At 37.7% G+C, this 24,313-nt stretch overlaps 2 protein-coding genes across 4 annotated transcripts; one reads left to right on the top strand and one right to left on the bottom strand.

Moving 5' to 3' along the window:
* Positions 1-1,812: 1,812 nt before the first annotated feature.
* On the top strand, positions 1,813-15,526 carry LOC106151310 (catenin beta-like). 3 transcript variants are annotated; one of them, XM_013524500.2, is made up of 15 exons: positions 1,813-1,989; positions 6,104-6,140; positions 7,012-7,084; positions 8,334-8,585; positions 8,817-9,004; positions 9,267-9,571; positions 9,911-10,112; positions 10,376-10,520; positions 10,843-11,153; positions 11,500-11,754; positions 12,049-12,219; positions 12,470-12,620; positions 12,915-13,036; positions 13,261-13,405; positions 13,950-15,526. In XM_013524500.2, the coding sequence occupies exons 3-15, from the start codon at positions 7,039-7,041 to the stop codon at positions 14,147-14,149; spliced, it is 2,493 nt and encodes an 830-aa protein (XP_013379954.1). In that variant the 5' UTR covers positions 1,813-1,989; positions 6,104-6,140; positions 7,012-7,038; the 3' UTR covers positions 14,150-15,526. The 3 variants fall into 3 exon arrangements, with proteins under 3 accessions (XP_013379954.1, XP_086860128.1, XP_086860129.1); XM_087004002.1 differs by having other exon boundaries at positions 13,243-13,405; XM_087004003.1 differs by lacking the exon at positions 1,813-1,989 and adding an exon at positions 4,613-4,692 and having other exon boundaries at positions 13,243-13,405.
* On the bottom strand, positions 15,515-24,180 carry LOC106153357 (uncharacterized). Its single transcript, XM_087004004.1, has 12 exons — positions 23,792-24,180; positions 21,825-21,992; positions 20,312-20,458; positions 19,726-19,871; positions 19,270-19,429; positions 18,776-18,900; positions 17,798-18,145; positions 17,423-17,526; positions 17,120-17,225; positions 16,665-16,812; positions 16,405-16,553; positions 15,515-16,138 (listed from the first exon to the last, which is right to left on the bottom strand). Exons 1-12 carry the CDS (start codon positions 23,856-23,858, stop codon positions 15,959-15,961), a joined length of 1,848 nt encoding a protein of 615 aa, XP_086860130.1. The 5' UTR covers positions 23,859-24,180; the 3' UTR covers positions 15,515-15,958.
* Between the last annotated feature and the right edge of the window lie 133 nt (positions 24,181-24,313).

Raw genomic sequence — 24,313 nt, 5'->3', positions numbered from 1 at the left:
GCAGAAAGCTGTCGCTAGGAGACGATAGTGACGGTAAGAGAACTATAGATCTACTAACCAAATTTCCTCTCCTCAAGAAGCTGGCGAAAAACGAGTGGGGTACTGGGACGCCCTGGATAAATTCTCAAGAAAGCATACTTCCTAAATATACTTTTCTTCAGTAAAAACATTGTTTTGTGATTATTTTTAAATAAATTTATGTTCAAAAATGTTTTTTTTTTAAAGATTTTAGTGGTGGGATGTCTTCGATGTTTTGCATGTATTTAATACATGCAAATTCCCATTATAATAGGATATTTGGCAATTAGACATGTTATAATATGGAAGAAGTTAGCTGATGTTGAGTATTTTCAGCATTGGTTATTTAAAGCTATAATGAGAGAATCCCAATTGTTTTTGTTTTAGAAAAGGAAAAAAAGATGTGAAGAAAGCCATGCATTTAGCACGTTCATGCGCAACACAATGTGACAACGGTAATCATCGTATGATTACGATAGGTGAGAAAAACACAACCAGCACAACCAGTCTTTGCGATAAGCAAACACGCAGTCTGATTTTAAATGCGGATAAGTAAAACGTGATGTTTATTGTGTTATTATCTCGGCTTATAACAAAATTGTATAGATATCAATTAAAATTAGTGGCAAATAATTGTTCTCAACTTTTTCAAGGGCATATTTTGCGGGTATAGTGGGCCTACATGGATGTGAATTTTGTGGATGAGCCACGCCCATTTCGAGCAACGCCGAAAAAGTTTTAACGAGAAACCATTTAATGCCCATTGTGCTTTAATAAGCAATTTTGCTGACAAATATTGGAAATTTAAAAAACGATGTATCACTTAACAATAACGTGGGCTTATACAGACAGCATAAAGAAATCAAATGAAACCCCATCAAAAGGCTTTGTTTCTTGGTTTCTTTTGTTGGGAGTTGCACCTTTACATGTATTTTAACAGGATTGAGGCGAAGTTGTTACTGCCATTTTCACAGAGAAAAGAATCAAACGCATAAAACTCAATTATTTTTCACTCCGAATCATCATTCAGGTCTTTTTGTTATTCCGTCTCTCTCTCTCTCTCTCTCTCTCTGATAGGCCTATCTTTCCCCAAGTTAAACGTTTGATCATCATACTGTATTACATTTTGTGTTTAAAGCTTAATAATTAACATGTTGCTTTCTCTGCATAAAAAAGAGATGGGGGTGAAGAAAAAAATAATACATTTCACATTCATGATTGTTCTTTTTTGTTCTATGTTAATTTTTGAAGACTCCACTTTGAATGACGTAAGTGGTCTTAATTCAGCTGCTAAATCAGTTACACTTTACATTTTCACTTGCATCCATATTTTTTTATAATTTGTTTTTTATTTATTTTTAAATCGATTTATGTTCATATTTTAATAATATTTCAACCCACTTGTTTTTACTTGATTAAATTCAAGTTCAATATTGTCTAAGATGATGGCATTTGGAGATGTTTGTGGCATTTTTACACCTCCGCATATAATATTGATTTTGCCATACCTGCCACTCTCTCTCCTTTCATAGTGATTGATCCTCAGCATACCTTTCCGTTGACTGAGCATTTCCTACGCGTAGCGACCTAACGAAAACAATGCATACAGCCCTGCGCCACCCGGCGGGACTATTTGCAGTAATTGGATATTTAAACCGTTTTTAAAAGATACTAGATGAGCATAATTCTTTTTAAGAAATAAAATAGAAAATTCATATTATTGTAAAATGCGTAAATAGTTGTTAGTGTTATAAGCGTATTTGATAGGTATTGAGGATATTAAACCCGTTGGACTATATTTTGACGCGCTCTTCTCAAAGGTGTGTTAGCCCAGCGAGCAAATGAAGCCACGCCATCTTGGAATTTGAAAATTTCGCAGTTGCTGCTCCAAAACTCTTTCACAGAGGCAGAAAAGAGGGACATTTCGTAGTTTCTGGCCTCTTATTCTCACAAAGAGGTCCTGTAGATCAGGTGAGCTGCAGGAGAATGTCACTGTTTTTAAAGTTTTGTTTGAATTTTTTAAAATAACGCAACGTGGGTCATCTGGGTGCACCCATTGTCTTTTTGACATTGGCATTCCGTTTTCTCGATAGTGGACCTCGTGTAAAGTTGTCTCATGTCTTAAATTACCAAGAAATGGGTAGTTCAGTGCTGTAAGGACTGTGTTTTGTTTGCTTATTTAAAAAAAAGAAGTATGAAAACGATATACTGGTAGAGTACATATAATGCAACTTACTAGTACATGACGTCTCACCAGCCCCCGCGTTAACCAAGTATTTTGTCTCATACTATTACTTTACATTTCGTTCAAAAATAATTTAATGTTTACGTGGAGGTATGGATTTTTGTTTCATTTTATATGTTGCAGTGAATGTATGTACTTGTAAATGTAAGATGGAGTTTAACTTTCTCAAATTATAATGTTATGGGTGAGTTCAAATTGGATAATCTGCTGTTACTCGCTGCCACTTGTCAGAGCGTAAAATTTCACGACCCAAGTGCAGTTACTGCTTGTTATGTGCATATAGGGCAAGTTCCAACAGTTCATTCTAGCAAGTTCTAGCACTTGCTTCTGTCACCTTCCATTGTAGCACTAAGCAGGGAACAGCTTACTGTAGCACTGATTATTAATGATTGTAATAGTATTCAGATTACAATCATTTCAGTGTCGTTATGATGAATAATACATGCGTTGTGAAAATAGTTAATTTGGCAACTTAAACTTCCAAAGTTAGATTGTTGTTTTGCTAATGACATTATTATAATCATATTATAGATGATGACCATTTACTATCATTCAAACCTTATCGTATCTCTGAATTTGAAGTAGACTGTCAAAGAAAATTATTCCTTTGGCATTCAGGTAGTAGTTTTGTTGGATTTTTGTTTTATGAAATGCACATTACAAGGCAGCGATATTTTGTGAATGGCATTCAATGGAAAAATGCTTTGTTTTGGCACAGTTGTATTTACAAGTTTTGTGCACAGAATTAATCAATCTTCAGGTGTTATAAGCAAGATTTGAGATCTTGATTGAACAGTTAAGATGCCATGAACCCATGTGTAGTGAACATAGATATTGTAATGAACTGCATTAGTTGGAGCTGTTAGTTCAGTTTTGGAAAAGTTAATAGGTTGAAAATGTATTGTGGGAGGAGTTTGAAAAGCTGATTTAAACAGTTTATCTAGTGGGTAAGGTGGAACTCCCCTACCTTTTATGGATAATGCAATGGAATGTAATAGTCATTGATCACATTAGTTTACTTCTTGTAAGTCATCAAAAAATCATTGATTTTAGATATGACATAAGTTGTTGAGGTGGGGACCAACAATGACCAGGAATTGGAATATTGATGAATTTATAATTGAGGAGGTGGGATACAGAACACTGCATTTTGGTTTTAATTGTTAATGAATTTCAAGATGTTTTGGTATTGGTTGTTATTAGTTTGCATAAATGAGTAGACTACTAGCTATTTAGGGTTAATTATGGGTGCAAATATTAATTCAAGTGGGTAGACCTGGCTTATGATTACTTTACACCTTTGATAATGAAGATGTGGAATCAGTTGAAAATAGTCTCTAGTTGGCCTGGGACATAAAGATTTCCTATTCCATTGATGTGGTCAGGCAGTTCATATGCCAGCCTTAGATGAAGTATGCTTACTGAGTATACTTGACACTGGGCCAGATACTGCTGTTTTTAAGATGAGTTTCAAGGGACGAACTTAAACCAGAAAGCAACCCAATTTGTATCTTCAGGAAGCTGTTTCTAGTGGATTACATTGTTGCAGAGCAGTGAGGCCTTTGCAAAGTGCATTTTAGAATTGTTTGAAATTATTGTGTGAAGGTAGCTTACAGTGGCCCCAAGAGAGAGTACTGTATTTCTGACCCCCTGGATCAGAGAGGCTGAGAACAGATGTATCTGGATCACAGCCAGAGGTGCCAGATGGAAAATGCCTGCAGCTGGATTATACAAAACCAGTGTGCAGGTAGAAACTACTAGTACAGATGGATTTTAAACCAGAGAAGAAACTATTTTGTTGTATCACCATATACTTGAAGGCTAATTTCCAAGGGTTCAAATTTGTCAAAGATGTTAAGAAGGTATGACTGTGTTTGAAAATCATCTTTACAGTACCTGGAGTTTCCAGATATTAAAAGGGTTTGATGTTGTTACTGAAATTGAGGACCAGTAGATTTCATACAATTATTTCATAGCAATGGATTTAATACTGGTAGGCTTCATGGCACTGCACAACTCGTAGAGGATGACTCACATATTACAAAAGGTATACAGCATATCCAAGTAGGTACTAATAGGTCTTTCTTGGAAGTGTGGCAGTTCATTAGCAAATGTTTAGTTATGTCATACAGTCAGGTGCAGCCTATGATGCTGGCCACTCTGTGAATGATTCAGCAGCTGATTTACTCAATTGTTTGGATAATTACAAATTTGAAAATGGCAGGTGCTCCCAGTGTTGCCTCCTGATTGGTTGTTGTTTCAGTAACCTTGTTGTTTTCAGTTGAGGGGTTTAGAATAATAGGCAGGATCTCATTGTGTAGACATGTCTGAAGTTTTTATTGTGACAAGTACCTTGTACTTTTAATAAGAGGTTCCACAAATGAACCAGAAGCAAAAATCAACTCTGTAAATGTATGGTGGTGGAGCAGGTAAGAGTTAAGAGTTTATGCTCATTAAGAATGTCCATAGAAGAGAATGTTTTGATAAGAAACTTATATTCATGAGGCGTGAAAACTCATGTTGTGATTAGATTTGTGAACAAGTTTGCCAAGCGTAGTTAAGTTATATCGGCTTGGATCTATGTTTAGTTTGTGGACTTCAGGGAGAATGAAGTCAACTATTTTTATTTTGATCACCGTCATCATTTATTTCATGTGCTTGAAAATATTGTTCAGAATTGAACTTCCATTTTAAGCCATTTCCCTACACTCATTTCAGGCACACTGATGTGTTTGTAATTACGTTTAAAGTCTGAAAATATTCTAGAGCGAACAAAAAGGAGAATAAAAAAACATTCACTTGAGACCGCATAAATTATATCAACTTATATTCACTCACTTTACAAAGACAGGGCCAATGAATTTTTAAGTAAATCCATTTTCCTTGGTCGCATAATGCGGCTTTTGACAAAAGCTTCCCTTGCTTTGAATCTTGTTATTGTTAGGATTAAATCATTTTATTCAAAGTTTGTCTATCTTTATGTCTGAATTTGTTTTGTCTGAGCTGACAGTGAGAACATTGAATTGTCAGGTGAAGAAATTATTATCATTCATATCAGGCATGTCTGAGTTATTCAGAAATAATGGCAGTCATTGTTGGACCAGTTCCTTGTGCCTTAATCTGATAGCCATTATTCATAGCTAAGCTGACAGCTCCTGTGACAGGTCTGTTTGGATAAGGGCAAGTGTGAACAAATTACCACTATCCCCCTAAGGATTGATAAGGAAATTCATAAAATTATATTAAATTGTGTTGAAAAATGCTCCAAATGAAATAATGGCAATTTTATCAGACAAACACAGACTTTTAGGTAGTGTCCGTGCATTAATCTCATCGGTCCTGTGAGACCTTTGGTGAATAAGTGTTGGCTGCGTGCCAAGCTGCCAAAAGCTCTCTTCTGATGGATAAAGTACACAGCCTGCCAAGCCATAAATCTCTCAGTGTCAGCTGGGGCATGACCTAGTAGTAATACATTGCAGTCAATGGCTGACATCTCCATTGTGGCAGCTAGGAATTAAGCTAGAAATGAATCATAGGTGCATTTTATACCCTTTTTCCCCATGACACAGTTCTAGCCCAACTGGCATTTTCAACCAAACCAAAACTGTTGATATCAGTTGGTGCGATTTCTAAAAGTAAATTCCGCTTGGAAATTGTTTAATTCGGGGCAGAGTCTGATATACAGGTTTTTCAGCTGACATAAATGCCAAGCAGTAAACAGAAAACGAGCCTTGACTTGCAGCAAGCCCTGCTGCCAATGGTGAGCCAAATGCCATAACAAGCTGGCATATGTATGATTTCACAAACAAATGTCTAACTGGATATTTTCTGTTGTTGCAGGGCCTCAGTCTGTGTGATCTTCACTGAAGAGCTAGAGGTAGGTATTATAAAATAATTAGTGATTTTAGATATCGAATATTTGATAGAGTTGTATCCTGATATCATTACTCCATTATTCATGACTGGTTGCTTAGATTTTGCTATGAGGTACTGCATGGCTCATTTTGGTCCTAGATTTGAATGTAGTGAAATGAAATTGTGAACGAAGTATTCAACACTTTTAATTTGTGTTATGTGTTGATTGCAAGACATGCCAACTTGAAGTACTTAAGCCATATGATATATGAATGAAGAAATATGTGAAAATGTGATCTGAACCACTATATTTACCCCAATATTCTTTTATTTGTTGTTTTCAAAAGGATACATATTCATTTAGCTTTTCCTCCCATTTTAAATTAGCTTCATTTCCCTATTTTTTTATTAGCCCTTAGAACCATGTATTATGTTGGCTGTGGCCTATTTCTGTTAATTTCACATCTTTCCACTCTGATAGACAATTGGACGGGAGATGTCTGGATTATGTAGATAATTACAACAAGTGTCATGGAAATTCTAGATGATATCAGGGATAATCCAAGCTGATCGCGTAGCATTGTATTCTAGTTCAATAGTTGGCCTCATGCAAGGCAGCCATTTTATCCTCTGCTGGTCTTGAATGATGGAGGGTTGAATTGGGTCACCAGACATTTTATATGATGGAGAAACTGGATATATCATGTACACCATTTTAGACTTTTTCTGTGCTGAGAGACACAAAGGAAATTTAATGGAAGTGTATGCCATGACCATTATAATTTTAAAAAAGCAAACCCTGGAAACATCTATTGGTACATATACATAAAATTCTTTTCTGTTGTCTATTTTTGGTTTTGTGAAATTATTGTTCTGTTTTATTTTTCATCCAGGCAAACACTGACTAAACTATCTTCACCATGAGTACATATCAACAAATGCCTTCCACAGGCAACCAAAGAACAAGTGAGTATATATAAAATGATGATAATAGCAGTGTTCAGGAGCTGTAAACACATTGTCTGGCATAGAATCACTTGTGTTAGAATAGCTGAAATGTGTAAACAGATTTCTTTATATTAAAAAAAAGATGTGAAGGTTCTAGAAGATGCTCTTTGAAAAAGTTAATCACAGATGGTGAAAAAAAGATGCTGGTTTGTCTGTTTTATAAAATAAGCACTTGTTAATGCAGGGGGAAAGAAAGGAACTAGGAAATTACTCACCTTTTTTAAATTGTATCAAATATTTTTGCTGTGATAAAATATTTAACTTACATCTCCTCCAACAGTTGTATATAGATATCCTTCTTCCATGAACTGAAAACAGTAAATATCTCATAATTGCTCTCTGAACGCACATAAATCAACCGTGTTTACAGCAGTATGGGCTCTATAGTCTTCATCAACAGTGCAATTTATATCTACTTAATAGCTAGTAGTATATATAAATCACGGTTATTCTCCACTAAAAGAATGTTTTGATCATGGTTCATATACATAGTTCTAAGAAAAAAGCTGCAATTAAGAGTTAAGAGATGTTATTTAAAAGAAAAACAAAAAGGTAAAGCACAAGATTAGGTATTGTAAAGTAACCAGAAATATAAATGTTTTCAATAATGTTATTTAAATGAGCTGTTTACCATTGAGTCTATAAGGCTATGCATTGAGTTTTATTGACCAGAATGTAATTTGGTATGCGCAGTGGAAATTGACTAAGAAAATTAATACTAATCAGGTTGACTTAAAGTTGTTTTGTTATTCTGCTTAAACAACACGGTAGGTGTTGATGTCAACACCTGAAAGTTGTTGATTTATGATAACCATGGTTAAGTTCAAATGTTTATTCACAAACCTGGTTTATGTTTCATTTTCTTTTCATCCTCTACGTGTGAAGAAAAAAATTACACGACAAACAAAGCTGAAGGAAAACAGACTTTCATTGAATGTTTTTCCGTATTACAATGATTGCAGATTAAATGCATACCTAAGTAGATAAATCACAAAAATTCTTTTTCCTTTGACAAGTGATGACAAATTTTTACTGGTATTATCACGTTATTTGAAAGATTTGTCAATAGTGCTAAACGGGGAAAAATGTTATTTCTTACCCATCCCTCTATTAATATGAGACAAAAGTTGCATACTAAACATTTGATAGAAATGTAGGATCAACTTTTATTTTTAACTTTTATGCTTTACTTAATTTTTCTCCTCAGTGTCAGGGGGCGGCAACTACATGGACGTTGGTGAGATGCCAATGGACAAGAACCAGCAAACCATGATGTGGACTCAGCACCAGTACATGGCAGATTCTGGCATTCAGTCAGGCGCTACCACACAGGCGCCATCTATCAGCAGCAAGGGTCATGCTGATGAGATGGAGGACGACAGCATGGATACCTCCCGTATGCAAATGTTTGAGTGGGACCAAAACTTTGGACAGGGATTCACACAGGAACAAGTGGATGGTGAGAAGAAATTATTACAATGATTACAAAAATTGTCAAATCTTGTTGTTAAAGTATTTTTGGCCTTAAATTTCTCAGTTTTTATTGTGATGGATCAAGTGATAGTATTTATATATTCACAACATACAGAAGTATTTAATCATTCTGTTGCTGAGAGCACGAAGAGCTTCCTAGGATAAAATCACAAAAAATGAAGCCCAAATAATAACTATGCATGTTTTCCCCACTTAGAAATGAACCAACAGTTGAACCAGACAAGGTCCCAGCGTGTGCGAGCAGCCATGTTTCCCGAGACCCTGGAGGAGGGGATGCAGATCCCGTCCACACAGATCCATCCCAGTGAGCCCACTGCAGTCCAGAGACTGGCAGAACCATCACAGATGCTGAAGCATGCTGTGGTTAATCTCATTAACTACCAGGTAAGGAGGAGGGCCAGGTGGACACGTGGAAGTTCTTATTAAAAATAAAAATATGCAATAGCGAACAGGGCCCAGTTTTTGGTTTCCTTACTCCGAGGCTTAAAAATTTGGTCCAGTTGGATCCAAAATCCAAACAGTTCTCTATAGTAAGATAAATGTGAATATCATGAGAAACAAAAAAAAAAAAAAAACAAGATCTAGCTAAGTGTCTTCATACCTTGAACTGATTTCTCATTGTTTACTCTGTTTTATAATCTTTAAGGATGATGCAGATCTTGCAACTCGTGCCATTCCGGAACTGACCAAACTTCTCAACGATGAAGACCAAGTTGTGGTCAGCCAAGCAGCCATGATGGTCCACCAACTGTCCAAGAAAGAGGCCAGCAGACATGCCATAATGAACTCTCCACAGATGATCGCAGCCTTGGTGCGCGCTATGAGTAACACCAATGACGTGGAGACCACGCGCTGTGCTGCGGGGACCTTACACAACCTTTCACACCACAGACAGGGACTGCTGGCCATCTTCAAGTCTGGGGGAATACCCGCACTTGTCAAACTGCTTAGGTAAGGGGAAGTTTTCAGGCCTGCTGTTTGTGTACACATTGTGTTTTTTGAGCTCAGATTGAAGAGTGTCAGGCTGAGTTTTGTATAAGTGTTTGACCCTGTTATGTTTAAAATTACAATAAGGCATGCAGGAAAAGGCAGGCAGGCTTTGATAAAAAACACAAATAGAAGATTTTTGCAAAAAAAAAAAAAAAGTAAATCCATATTTTGGTCTTTAATGAATTTTAGACGTGCAATATCTGATTGAAATTCACATTTTGAAAAAACTGAAAAGTTCAACTTAATGCTTAAAAATAAATAGTAAATGCTGACTGATAAAATGTTCATTCTGTTTCCTAGTTCCCCAGTGGAGTCTGTGTTATTCTATGCCATCACCACACTTCACAACCTGCTGCTGCACCAAGAGGGAGCCAAGATGGCGGTGCGCCTGGCGGGAGGACTGCAGAAGATGGTGGCTTTATTGCAGCGTAACAATGTCAAATTCCTGGCTATCACCACAGATTGTCTACAGATTCTGGCATATGGAAACCAAGAGAGCAAGGTATAGTGATAAACCTGATATCTGGAGTAAACTGTCTGTCTAAATACAATTGAATATACATGTAAATATTATAAACTCAGTGTACAAAGCAGTTTTGCCTGCTGAAATTTGGAAACATTATTTTTCTTTCCTAAAATATTGTTTTTGGGCGTTAATGGTGAATTTCACCTAGATCTTGATAAATAAATCCTAGGGGAAAAGAAAGATGGGTAGTGAAATTACATGGTTCCAGTTCATTCATCTGATTGCTACTATTTTTCCAGCTGATCATTCTTGCCAGTGGAGGCCCAGCAGAACTTGTCCGCATCATGCGTTCGTACACCTATGAGAAGCTTCTGTGGACGACCTCCAGAGTGCTGAAAGTTTTGTCTGTGTGTCCTAGCAATAAGCCTGCTATTGTAGAATCGGGTAATGTTTTAAACATTGGGAATTTTGAAAGTAAAAAAGTTAAGATGGAATATGTTATATAACATCTTATTACATTTTGTGGTGAAATTTTTGTTGCCTTTAAATAACATGGAAGAGTATTGTGTTCTAGCTTCAAATTTGGTTGTCAAAATTTAAACTGCATAGTTTTCAAGTTAATTATTTTACGGTAGAGTTTTGCTGGTGATTTATGTTGATGTAATTAAGAAAACCCAGTTGATAACTCAAATAAAGTTGTTTAAATTGAAACTTAATGTGTTAAAATTTTAGGACCTTTGAGAGAACAATTTCTTTTTGTTTCCAGGTGGCCTCCAAGCCCTGGCCATGCACCTAGGACACCAGAGCCAGAGGTTGGTCCAGAACTGTCTGTGGACGCTCAGAAACCTCTCTGATGCTGCCACCAAGACCGACACTCTGGAAAATCTCCTTCAGTTGCTGACACAACTTCTCAGTTCCAACGACATCAATGTGGTCACATGTGCTGCGGGTATCTTGTCCAACTTGACCTGCAACAACCAGAGGAACAAGATCACAGTGTGTCAAGTTGGAGGAATTGAGGCTTTGGTCCGCACCATCATGCAAGCTGGAGACAGAGAGGAGATAACAGAACCTGCTGTAAGTTAACTGCCATCAAAATCTAAAATATCATCAATTTTTGTGGTCTCTCAAAGAGATTTATGTGCTCTGAGTTGCCTCTAAGATATAACTTATCTAAACCAGAATTTAAATTTAAATATGTTGATGATTGTATTCAAATATTTTGAGCAGAATTGATGTTAAGCAAAAAACGACCAGCAGCGTTTTACCTTTTATTGAAACAATTTAGGATGTATACAGTGTTTTAGTTAAATTTGCAATGCTTTTGTTAGCCTAGCCTCTGTTCCAAATATAAATGAGTGTGCATAGAAAAAATATGGAAACCCAATACAGTACCATAACACTGCTATATTGTACCCTTTAGGTGTGTGCCTTGCGTCACTTGACCAGCCGTCATCCCGAGGCTGAGATGGCCCAGAATGCAGTGCGCCTCCACTACGGCCTACCCATCCTTGTGAAGCTTCTGCACCCACCAAGCCGCTGGCCCCTGATCAAGGCTGTTGTCGGTCTCATCAGGAACCTTGCCCTGTGCCCAGCTAACCATGCCCCACTGAGAGAACATGGTGCCCTGCCCAGGATTGTACAGCTGCTGATCAGAGCACACCAAGACACACAGAGGGTAAGGAACACTTTACAAAGCTGGTCCTACTATTTCTCATATGGAAATACTTTTGTAATCATGAACAAGATGGGTCATTGTAGATTTGTTCTGTTGTGGTTTAAAAAAATGGGTCATGTTCTTGCAAAATGCTTTATTGGGATAAAATAAACATTTTCAAATAAAGGATATGAGCTATGAGCAAGTATGTTTAATTAAGGTATTAACTTAAACAAGTATTCGAGAAATAAGTCACTTATTTTGTAAGTTGTATTGAGCTCTGTTAGATAAAGCCCATATTTCTGTATATTCCAGCAAAGAGCCTCTGTAGCATCTAATGGCAGTCAGACTGGCAGCAGTTATGTGGATGGCGTGCGTATGGAGGAGATTGTGGAAGGTACTGTAGGGGCTCTCCACATCCTGGCCAGGGAGGCCCACAACAGGGCCATCATCAGGGGACTGAACTGTATACCACTCTTTGTACAGGTAGGTTTTCATAGCCTCTGTGTACATTGATAGTTGAGGAAGGGGGAATACATTACATGTACATTAACAAGTTTTTCATGTAAAGTCCCATACTTGCTGTGAGCTCTGTAGGTTCAACTATGGAAGATTAGTTTTCACATTTGCAGCTTTAAAGTAGTTTTTTGAAATTTGAAAAAAAAAAAAGATGAGCAATATTTGGAAACTGTTAATAAAGGATTTATCTGACTTACTTTGAACCCTTTACTTCCAGTTGCTGTACTCTCCAATTGAGAACATTCAGCGTGTAGCTGCAGGCGTGTTGTGTGAACTGGCAGCTGACAAAGAAGGCGCAGAAATGATCGAACAAGAGGGCGCCACTGCTCCATTGACCGAGTTACTGCACTCAAGGAATGAGGGTGTTGGTAAGTTGGTCTTCAAGTTTTTAAGTGCAACGTTATTTTGATGATTCCAAAACATTCTTTAACTGCATTTACTGAGTTTATTATTAAGTATAATGGTAAGATATCTTAGAGAATGGGGGTATGAGGAATGAACTTATATTTCATTTTTTGTTTTGTTTTGTAGTCACTGTACTTGCATTTTAATTTCTTTGTCTGCATTGTTGTTGGTGACCTGAAGAATTTCTTTTAACCAAGTTGCCACATTGAATGACCTTCCTGTTGTATAGTATAATGAACATGTATTTTCTCCTCCAGCCACCTATGCTGCTGCAGTGTTGTTCCGTATGTCTGAAGATAAACCACAGGACTACAAGAAACGTTTGTCTGTAGAACTGACCAGCTCACTGTTCAGAGGTGACCCAATGGCTTGGAATGAGGTGAGAGGCAGTGGGGCACAATAACTAACACATGGTTTACTGCAGTGTATGAGGTCATTTTACCATGATTATTGATTGCTATGGTCAAATGTTAACCAATTATTTACACCAAATCCATTTTAGTACATAGTTGAAAAATTATCAAGTAAGGTGACAATCCTAGTTATATCTGCACAAAAATTCAACTCCCACATCTTCTTATTCAGTTGCACTCCATCTTGCAGGGACCTGGAGGCCCAGGGTTTGAGGATGTCGGCATGCTGGGTGTGGACGAGCCCCAGTACAGGGATTCCATGGGGTACCCACCGGCCCACCATGGCAGTCAGGGCAGCATCCACAGTGGAAGTCATCATGACATGAGCAGATCTGGTGAGGAGATTGACCTCGTACTTAATGATTAGGTTTAAGGGTTTACTTTGTCTGGGGATAGCGCCAGCACTTGCCAATTTAGCCAAATGCTATAAGTGACTTACATTGGCTAAACAAAAAAGGGTTGATTTAACTTGTTTTAGTCAAATTTAAGCCATTTGGAGAAAAAAGTGATGAAAAATACTGATTTGGCTAGTTCCAGCCCAGCTTGTACTGACAAGTGGGGTGAGATGGGGGTGGAGGATTCTTTCATGGTTCTTTGTACATATCCACAGTATGTGATGTTTACCATGACAATAAGGGGATAGTGGTTTTAGTTTTTTCAAATTGTTAACATGAAAATGCTCTGTTCAAAATGTTAAAACTATATGTCCTTTAAATTGCATGAAGGTGACGGCAGCAGTGTTGGAAAAAAAGTGGAGAAACGTTTTGAGGTGTTTGTTTGTACGTAATGTCATGGTATTAGTTTCTCCTCGAAAAAATATGTAATATATAAAAATAGATAACCTTGCGTCTAATTTCATTCCTCCCCTTTCCCTCTTAGGTTTTGACCCACACATGCCAGTGGATGCTATGCAGGGTTTGGATGTCGGCAGTCATCAAGGCAGTAACTATGGCCCCATGGACCAACTCCCCGACCTAGGCACCCCCTCTGCCGAGCTCAACTTTGAGAACCTCGACTCCATCACCCCAGGGGACCCCAACCAGATGGCTGCGGCAGCTTGGTTTGATACAGATCTGTGAGCTGGAGGTTGGAGTAGATGTACATAAAGACAATATAGACACAGATGGAGCAGATTGAGTAGTGTAATCCTCTTAACAGTTTATATCAGGAACAGTGCAGTGCAGCAGACGAAAGGAAGCAAAATCATCAAAATTGTTGATTATGTGCACTAATATGGGTTTAAAGAACAGTGGCCTGTGGATAAATAACAAGAGCAAGTCTTTAAAAAGACCAATTTTAATGGGAATATATGCAGTTTTTATTCTAACCAGGACTGTGCAAAGAACAGTTTGCCTCTAGCTAGAAATGAGAACTGTCTGAGATGTTGGTGATATCGACTTGGCTAGCAATTGACCTTAGCTGTAAACTGTCTAGCTGAACAGAACAACTGAAAGGATTTAGCTCTCAAAATGGTGGCCAATATGTGGCGTTCAATGGATCTCGACTAAATCTAGAGACTATTTTTAAGTAGATTCAGCGTCGGCTTGTTACAGAGATTGGACTAGGGCTGAAACATTTTATTATTGTGGACCCATTTTTTCTGAAGGATACTGTGGATTCAAACTGTTTGAGATCCGGGTTTGGAGCAGTCTCTGTCCATCTTCTGACATAAGCATTTCAATATTGCAGAAAACAATTTTATAAAAGAGAAACTTAGTTTTGTAGAGAATATACATAAATGATCTGTGACAGCCCATGATGGTAGTTTATATATATATATACATATAGAAAGAGCACATTTTTATCAGAGCAATTTACAGTAATGGATTTCTTTTATTATTGCTACTTAAAAAAGATCATTATCTTTATCACATTGTACAGCATTATTATGTCTTTTAAATATTTGTTTTTAAGAATTGCAGGATTACTTTGTGAGGTTTTTTAACAAGTGCACGGCCATACTGGTGATATATGATGTAATCATGTTGTTAGAATTATTCACAATAATCAAATTATCATGTTACAGTATAATTACAAAAAATCATTGCATTCGGAAATTGTATAAAAAATTGTATAGTTAACCACCTCACCAAAGTAATCTTGCCCGCATCTACTGTACTTAAGTTAATAGGGAGACGATATCACGTGTATACAAACTGCCTGCATTTTAGCTCCTGCTTCAAAAAACAAACAGTGCAGGCAGTGTGACGCCATTTTACAGGAGTGTGACGTCATCGGTATGCAGCTGGTTGCGAGTGTCATTCCATCTTGTGTAAATGTCAGCATAAAGCGCCCCCTATTGACTTGCGTACAAAGTGCGGATTATATCGTAAATAGAGTAGTTATTACTTGGAAATTATTGTTTAGTTGCATTTTATTCTCAACGACACCTATGGCTGTGTAGATTGTATATTTTAGTTTGCCATCTCGGAAATAAAGCGTGCTGGTAGTACAAATCTTGTCTTTATTATTATATTTCATAAATATATTTGTAAACGTATCACACCTGCAGGTAAATAAATGTGGATAAGTTTGATCCCACAAACTGGGAACGTAAACTATAGGAATCTTAATGTATTTTGTATCAAGCAGAAGTATCTGAACTGCAATATTTTATAAAATTTCTTAGATTGAATAAGAGAGGTACAGGGACATGAAGCGTACTTTAAAGTTCCTGAAATCGTCTCAACCTCCTTGGCATACTGTTCCCTAGATCTTCAGGCAGGTAATCTGTTGCCTCCAAGAACAGCAGTTACAGCACGCCAGCATCCAATGCAATAAACTGCTTAGCAAGGTCTTGAAAACAAGTCCATTCCGTCTTGCTGCAACTGATGAAACCAGAGCGGATTAAGATCACAACTGCTCTTGTGATAGGAATATCACTCGCGCTAATATCCCGGAGAGTACGTATGCATGATTTCTTGTACCCAAGGCCAGTGTGCCGAGGCTCGTGAAAACACGTCTGGTTTGGCCATTGTACCGCATTCCCTATACAACCAGCTAAATATACCTTCTACTGTGTAGCTACCGTCTCTACGCTTGCAAAACAGGGGGCTGCCACTGTCTCCCTGATAAATATAAAAATAAAACAAAACTGAAGTCTTGAAGAAATCATTGGTCGTGCTGTCTATCACAAATTTAAGAGCTCCCCCTTTCCTCCACTCCTGATTTCCATTGAAGTCTGTCATATTATACTGGGTACCTTTCATTACGATGTGGTAGATGCGCTGGTGCTATGCTATCATAGAAATTACTTAAGCCAAGCAAACGGATTTGGCGCTCTTGCCTATAAAATTACAAAACAATGATCATTAAACTAATTTCTCTCACTAACCATGCAGTTAGAGCCCTGCAGTAGGTAAGGGTGTCCCGCCGTACAGATCATGGCTTCTTGTTTCATCCAGCGGTAGCCCCAGTAGTATCGACATATATTCATGGGAACGACAGAAGGCCGGATCTGCTGCATCATTTCTGGGTGATAACCTACAAGTGTGTAAAAATCCAATGAAGGTTACATAGGTGTTCTTTTGATAAAATATTTTTCTAAAGCCCAACGTCTCACCAACCGAACTAAAAACCAGGGAACTGACTCACCCGTGGGCTGTATCCTCCCCCAGCCAGTGAAATAACAGGTGCTTGACTCCCAGTCTCTCCTACCGCCATCTGGCGGGCAGATTGTGTTAGCACCATATCCCAGCTGGAAGTCTCGCTCAAGGTAGATGAGGCCAACATCGTTTAGAAGCTAAATGATTATAAACAATAATGTTTAGGGAGCCATTGGCTAAACAAAATTATGACGGAATTATCATATTACTACAAAATAAAGTCAGTGTAAGAGTCCGGGACGTCAACCGTAGATTTTACCTCCTCTAAAGCTTAACGTGGATCATTTTGAGAAAGAAAAGCGATTCCAAAACATTTTTTTTTTGTTGTTGTTGTTGTTTTGCCATGTATTAAAATGTTCGTGCTGGATTTAAGAATGCTCTCATAAATATAGGTCTATATCATTTTCTACTTTAATACGCTTGTACCATATGAATATTATATACCTTAAAAGGATTATTTCTTTCAAAAAACTGGTCATGGATAAAAGTCTTGACAGCTCGACGGCGCTGATTGTCCAGTGCAACAATTTCGTAATCTGCTGTGGGTACTCTGAATTAAAGAAAAAAGAGACTAAATACATACTAATACTTAACATCGACACATAAGTCATTTACCTTATTATTTGTTTTGAACGAGTAAAATGCATTTCCCGATCTTTCACATTCTATTTTTAATCTAGAAATGAGGACTGCAGCTTTCCTAGTAAGATGACAAAAAAATAATAATTTAATTTTTAAGATTTTTACCCCTCCAAACAATGTGCGGCAGTCAAAACCCAACGAGGATGAATCAGTGTACCTCCGCACCAGAAGCCGTGGTTGTGAGATAACGTAGACTTGAGCACTTTGACCTTGAGGAAAATATAACAAGGTTATGAGAGAGAGAGAGAGAGAGAGAGAGAGAGAGAGAGAGACTATTAAAAGAAACACGCTTGATATATTTGGAAAATGTGAAGTATCAAACCCTCCGATATTCCGTCTATTTACGGTTAGATGTCCAAAAGTTATTCTATTTTTTATTTAATTGTCAATTGTTGGGAGAGATATTTTTATGACATTTAAAGACACCCAGAACTGGTTATTTACTACAGCATCATAGTTTGATAAACGTGGTATTCTTACATTCCAGGGCCAGCGCCCAGGAGCAGACGTGCTGCCCCCTATGATCCGTTTCTTTCTCCTCCTGTAATAGTTATAACCCCCGTAGTTCCTTCCACACCCACCATTGACAGGGGAAGACGGGAAGAACTCCCCTGTGAAGAAATCATTGCTGTTATAAGACTTGAATATGACAGTGACTTCTGACGCATGGCTGTTGAAAGATTGCGGGCCACTGTGAAAGCCACAAACCTTGCACAATAACGGAGCGGTCTGGGACGTCTCCGAGTCGCCCCCGTATACAGTGATGCTGCCGTTATGGCAGAGATTTGAGGCGGGCACGTGAACTCGGTGCAGTGTGATGACAATCGACTGAAATTGGAATATGTTGAGAAACGTTAAAATTTCTTAGTCATGATGTGTTTTAGAAAATCCAATCCTCTACTGATCATGTAACAAGAAACAAATATTACAGACAAATGCAGAAGGTACCGAGAAAAAAAAAACTTTACGTGTTGAAAGGCATGCGATCTACGATTTACTCCTATTTTGGTAATGAGAAACCCTGCCCATGCATATTAGAACACGCCATCGTCTGCCTACGGATTATAACCTTTTCGCATCAATAAATGCCCATTTCCAGTGAAAACAGGTGACCTAGCATAGGACGACCCTCCTGAGGAGAGAGTGTGGTTAATATAACGACCTCGGTGAACCCATGTGGTTCTCCATCTGGTGATCTAATCGTAATCAACTGGCCTCTTGCGACTGGTCGATCTAAGCTAGGTCGACCTATCCACACTGGAAACGGATCTTTACTTAATTGCATTATTCCCCACAGACAATACATCACTCAAATTTAGTTTAATTTTTCTTTTCGACTTGACAACTGATTGCCTGGTATTTTGGTTTTTTACTGAACAAAATCAATGTTTCGCAATTAATACTGAATAGGTATATATTTTCTGCAAAAATATATTGACATTTGTTATATCAACACACTTTCTTTTCGTCAACGCTTATTTTCCATCGCAACGTAAATTCCTCCCCATCTGCTTGGTGGTTAGTAAAAGTTTTCTTTTTGTTCTGATCCTTCTGGTCACTAATGACTTCTTTTGTGATGTCCGCTATAAAATGAAGACACAACAAAACAAAATCAGATAAAGAATTAGTTATATGCCCTCGATCAAAACAAGTAAATGGTATAGAAATCTTCCCCCAGGCCTATGATCTGTTGATCTGAGGTTAAGCTTGTAAGACAGTGTAAATTCCGTTAAGAAATAAGAGTAGAGCGGACAGAATTTTCGTTAAATTTAATCTTAGGACAAGGAAATGCATCTTCTGTTTCAAGGTTTGTTTCAAGGTTTCAGCAAGCAGCGGCAAATCAATGGCCATTTTATCTCGAAAAATAAGTAGTTAACAGCTAACTTTTATGTAGAAATTGACAACCATGACTTTATTCTAATTATAAAAGAATAGTCGCTAGGTGGCCGTACCGTCAATGCAACCGACGAGCCCCATCCTCATCTGTATATAAATGGACGATTTTTGAGAGTCCCTGCCTTGAATGGGGTGATACCGCACATAGCGGGCAGAGATAGGAGATGGGAACATCACGCGACGCTTTTGTTTGCCATCTGTATTTCCCAGGAAAACCTAAAAAAAGGGTAGTTATATTTGACTGCCATTAACAGTACGTCGATGTAGAAGTTAATCTAAAACCTGACTTACTTAAATATGATGAATAAGGAAAAATACTGACATTAAAGAAAACTTGGCTAAGATCCTGCTTGAATCTTTTTCAGACTTCCTGTTTAAAGCCATGTCAACTTTAATTACCACGCGTTTCGGAACAGCTTTTTTTTCAGTCCGTGTCATCTGTTTCCCACAAGCTGACAAACTCATTCCACGATCTGTATAATTATACAGTCAAGTAGACAATTTTAACTCACCAGGATATGGTTAGGATCAGTGACATTGTCCCCAATTGTGAGATACCGGAAGTTCTTTCCGTCATCTGAATAAGACACGGCAAACTTTGTCACCCATGATTCCTTGTAAGGGTAGTAGTCGTGTTCTAATTCTTCATGATATCCACCTAAAATATAATAATTTCTCCCTTTTAAAGCAATGTGGAGAAGATAAAGGCTAGCATCGATTATAACTGATGGTGGGGGGAATAACAGGTAAAACTATGTTTACAAACATGTTTGGTAATTGTTGCCCCACGGGGAAACTCGTGCGCCAGAACATTCACACAATGAGTTGAATTTAATAATGTCCTTGTTGGTACAGACCCACGGTGATCAAATTACAACAGGTTAAATTTTTACACGCGAAGGTAACAGGATCGTGGCATCAATCCCCAGTCTCAGTTGTTGCTATAGGACCTAGGCTTGAATCGGATACAAAAGGAATAAGGTTTAATTCAATAATAGAAAAACAAAGGCGCCAAAGAAATCAACACCAGTCATGACTATTTCTCAGAAACCCTAATCCCAAGAGAGATAACGAGATTAAGATAAAAAGAATAATTACCTTGAGAAACGATCCCGTGTATGCTGTGCGTCTTGTACAGATCCGCCTGCAGGTACTGGTTGTTTAAAATGTCTTCCGCATGGGTGAGAAGGTTCGTCTGCGTCAGGTATATGGCGGCGCCAGCGTACCGCAGAACATGGATGTTGCCTGAGATGGAAATTGGAAAAGATTTTGTAAATTTTTAAAGTTTCCATCGATATGTCGAACACATAACCACGCTAACACATGTGGACGTGAAAATACATGATATTTTGCTAAATGTTTGGTTTATTGTGTATACGCAAGTTCAACTAAACAATTTTACAAGATCTTTCATAAAAAGGGCAAATTTTGTTATACAATAATGATCTCTTCTTTTCGTCCACAAATATAAAATTTTAATCTTAATATTTAATTATTTTGACTGGCCTATGACATGACTGAGCCAAGTTTTGTCTCATTACCATAATTTGTCAAGCAAAGTGTTCTAGTTGGCTTTACATCTGAGAGAATCGATAATTTATGGTGTTCACGTTTTCTGTCCTATAACATCATGTTCTCATAATCAAACATGTTTATGTTTTTTGTTTATTATGTTTGAAGATTATTGTTATACATTCTTTTATATAGTTTTCTAACATGCACAGGCCCGAATTGACGCGAAGAACGCACCACAACTTCTTCACGATCACAGTAGATTCTGCTTTTTAAACATAGTTTACAATCATGGCTTTTGAATTTGAAAAATAAGTTTGTCAATGTTTTTTAACTTCCAAAATCAGTCCATTAAATCAAGAAATAAATATGTTGGAGATTCTATCCAACTTTATTTGATGATGATTAAGTCAATTTCTGCGTTGTGTGTGCATGTGCAGTAAAACGCCATAGAAGTAGAGAATGGAAATGGAAAATTGGGTTCGCTCACCATTTCTGTTGATACTTGCCTATTCCATGATTATACGAGTTATTGGTTGCACACAAGGTCAGACAAAACCTTTTGGTTGAAGAAATTGTGCAAACCTTTCTGAAGCTTATTACACGGCTAATGAAATAATGCAATTTGAGCCAAACTAGTTTTTCAAAACTATAATTCTTCTAAGAATATAAAGCCGAAATCATTATCGTTCGACTTGTCACTCTTAGTAATGTGAGTGATGGAATATATTTTCAGCAATATTTGTTGTTTCGTACGCTCTCACAGCTGTTTTTGTTTCCCCTTTTTTTTTTTTTTTTTTTTTGGTAAACAAAGTCACACATGTATTTGTTCATTCGATTGATTTAACGACGGTTTATTTTATTTGAAAGTGGAGATCTGGCGTTGTCAACTGAGCACGTGCGATTTTTACACTCGTCACCACAAAACAACCACGTGATCTTCAAACATAATACAGTTCTAGCGACCTCATAAGTTTTTGTATTCACTCTGTACGTTAAGTGGAATTGCACTACCAGTATGAAGTGTGAACAAGTGTTTTTATGTTATTTCCTACTTGTTTGCAAAAAAAAAAAATCAAATTCACCTTCACTCTCTTACCATTCAGTCTGAATTCTTTTTCCTTTATATCATCCAGACCAAAGGCGTCCGGGTCCTCTATGGTGACTGTCTTCACCTCTGTCTTGAAGTTGATTTTGTACCAATAGTTCCATTTGTCCATCTGACTGGACTTCAGGTGGATCAGCTCCGGGACGCACGTCAATACAACTAACAACAGGTGATTTTAAAACAAAAACGTGTCATGAGACGCCAGTGGTACATACATAAATTGATAAAGACGTTATCTGTCAAGTTCTTTTAAGTCATAGAGTCTAAAAAATGGAAAAGTAAACGAAAACATAACTGGATTTAAAACAGTCATTTGCCAAAGTTTATCTGGGTCAAGTTTTTTAAAGTTCAGTTCCTTTAACTACACAGGCCAAAAGCTCGCCTTTAACCATTGTAGGCTACTAGTAGTCAGCCACGGCTGTAAAATGTCAACAGATGTATGAGGAGACCATAACTCCTGTATTGGATACTGTTATTAGGTTTGATAAGGTGTTTTATCGAAAGACACTTTTACCAGATTTGGTATGAGAACCTTTGAAAAACTTAAAGGGATAATAACTCTTCATATGATATCTATATCTCACAATAAATACATTGTAAACAACTCAAAGAACTATAATATATTCTATTTTACCACAAAAACGGCAGTTATGGCAGTAAATCTGAAATCTGTACTTGCCATTCGACCACATGACCTCCATAGATAACTATACTCTGTAAAAATCTCTTAAGAGATTAGAAAAAAACCTTTTAGAAAAAAACAGGGACTAACTTTGAATGTAGAAATAGATTAATTACAATGTAACCATTGGTAAGTACGGGGAAATTGCTGTTTACCCCAGAAAAATGCATTTTTTGGCCAAAATGAACAGCTGTTATCCCTTTAAGCTTCATATTTTACCAACGTTTAGAACAAGATGTAATGATGGCAAAAACGTAAACCAATCCCCCGGCTGGTCATATAGATGAAACTATAGAATATTGCGGAAATGGGCGTCTCCGCAGTATTGCCATCTGTTTTAGGCTACTGTTAACCATTAACACTTGGGACACGGCGTCTTATAACCATTCGGGCACGCGACATACTGTGTTGTTACAAGTAATGTAGCGATTCCATTCGATATTGATTAACATTCTGTGTTATGGTTCTGGAGAGAGGTGTTTTTCCAAGGCTCAACGCTTTTCTTATACATTTGAATCCTAGAGCAAGTTCACCCGAAGGAATTCCCTTTTCGTTTAGTTTTTAAACACGTGGGTTTCCAGATGCTGCACGCCAGGTGCAGTGTGGTTGTAGAATGTCGAGATGGCTATATGTATTAGCATTGGACTATGTAATCGAGCATAACGAGTTGGAATCGCTGGTTGTCCGGCTACCTTGTAGCAAAGTGTTTCACAGATTTCCCATGAGGCACATTTGAGATTAATCAAAAGAATAATGGTCTACGGCCATACACTGAGAGGTTATTATTGGATTTTAATGAAAAGGTCATAAACGTTTGGGTGAAATGTGAAATTTATGGAGCCATTTCACAAAAAGGCCGTTAAAAGGCAATAAAGTTCTATGCAAAAAGGGACGGCATCCAAAAAATGTAGTTGAAAAACACACACACACACACTGGCTGCATGCAAACAACTTCACTCTCTGAGTCAGTACAATGTATAGTCTACTTCGTGTACTTCATGGCACAATTTATACAAAGTGACGAACGTGCGATTATGTTATTTCTGTAAGTGCTTCAAATAATATGAAAACATTCTGTCCAACGTTTCAAAGTACAATTTTAAATGGGTATCTTTGACGACAGAGAACAGGTAAAAACATTGGCATGACCAAACTGGAAACGCGAAACCGCAAAGGTATACACTTACATAATAGCTTAATCGCATCGCCATCACTGAAACTGAAAACATTGGAATGCAAGCGATATCAGCATGTACATCAACTATTTTACACTTACCTCCTGAGATTGAATTCAGAACCACAGCAGACGTTAGAAGCCATTGCATACCAGCAGCCAACTGCATGGTGTTGTACGCGGCGGCAAGCAAATACTGCTGGCTGGCTGCGAGGTGCACTTTATCCCCGGCCTCACGTACCAGCGTCCCTGATCCTAATTAAAGCCTGCTGGCCCGGAGCAAAGGACGCCCGAATGGAAAACCCTTGCTCCAGAAGAGAATGACTACGATAATCCTAAAAAAGATCTTCACGGACCCCGTGTCACGATTTCAACTTCTTAAATTTAAACACCATCTGATCACGTAATTGGAATGACGTGTGGTTTGTTTGTCTGTGACTAAGTGTAGATTTTTGCTATATTTCCCTCCCCCTAAAAAAACGAGTGTTCTTGAGTTTTGTTGGCTGTATTATGGTTTATGCTTGGCCACTTTGTGTTTCCAACACATGCGTAACATAAACTAGTTAAACTTAAAATATGGTTCAACAGGAGCAGGTCGTGAAAAGCTTTCTGCGGGCGAGTGCT

This window comes from Lingula anatina, chromosome 2, assembly GCF_051362555.1.
Source record: "Lingula anatina isolate TDL-2025a chromosome 2, LinAna3.0, whole genome shotgun sequence".
Classification (NCBI taxonomy): Eukaryota; Metazoa; Brachiopoda; class Lingulata; order Lingulida; family Lingulidae; genus Lingula; species Lingula anatina.
The sequence above is the reverse complement of the archived record's forward strand: the minus strand, read 5'-3'. Positions and strand labels throughout refer to the sequence as shown.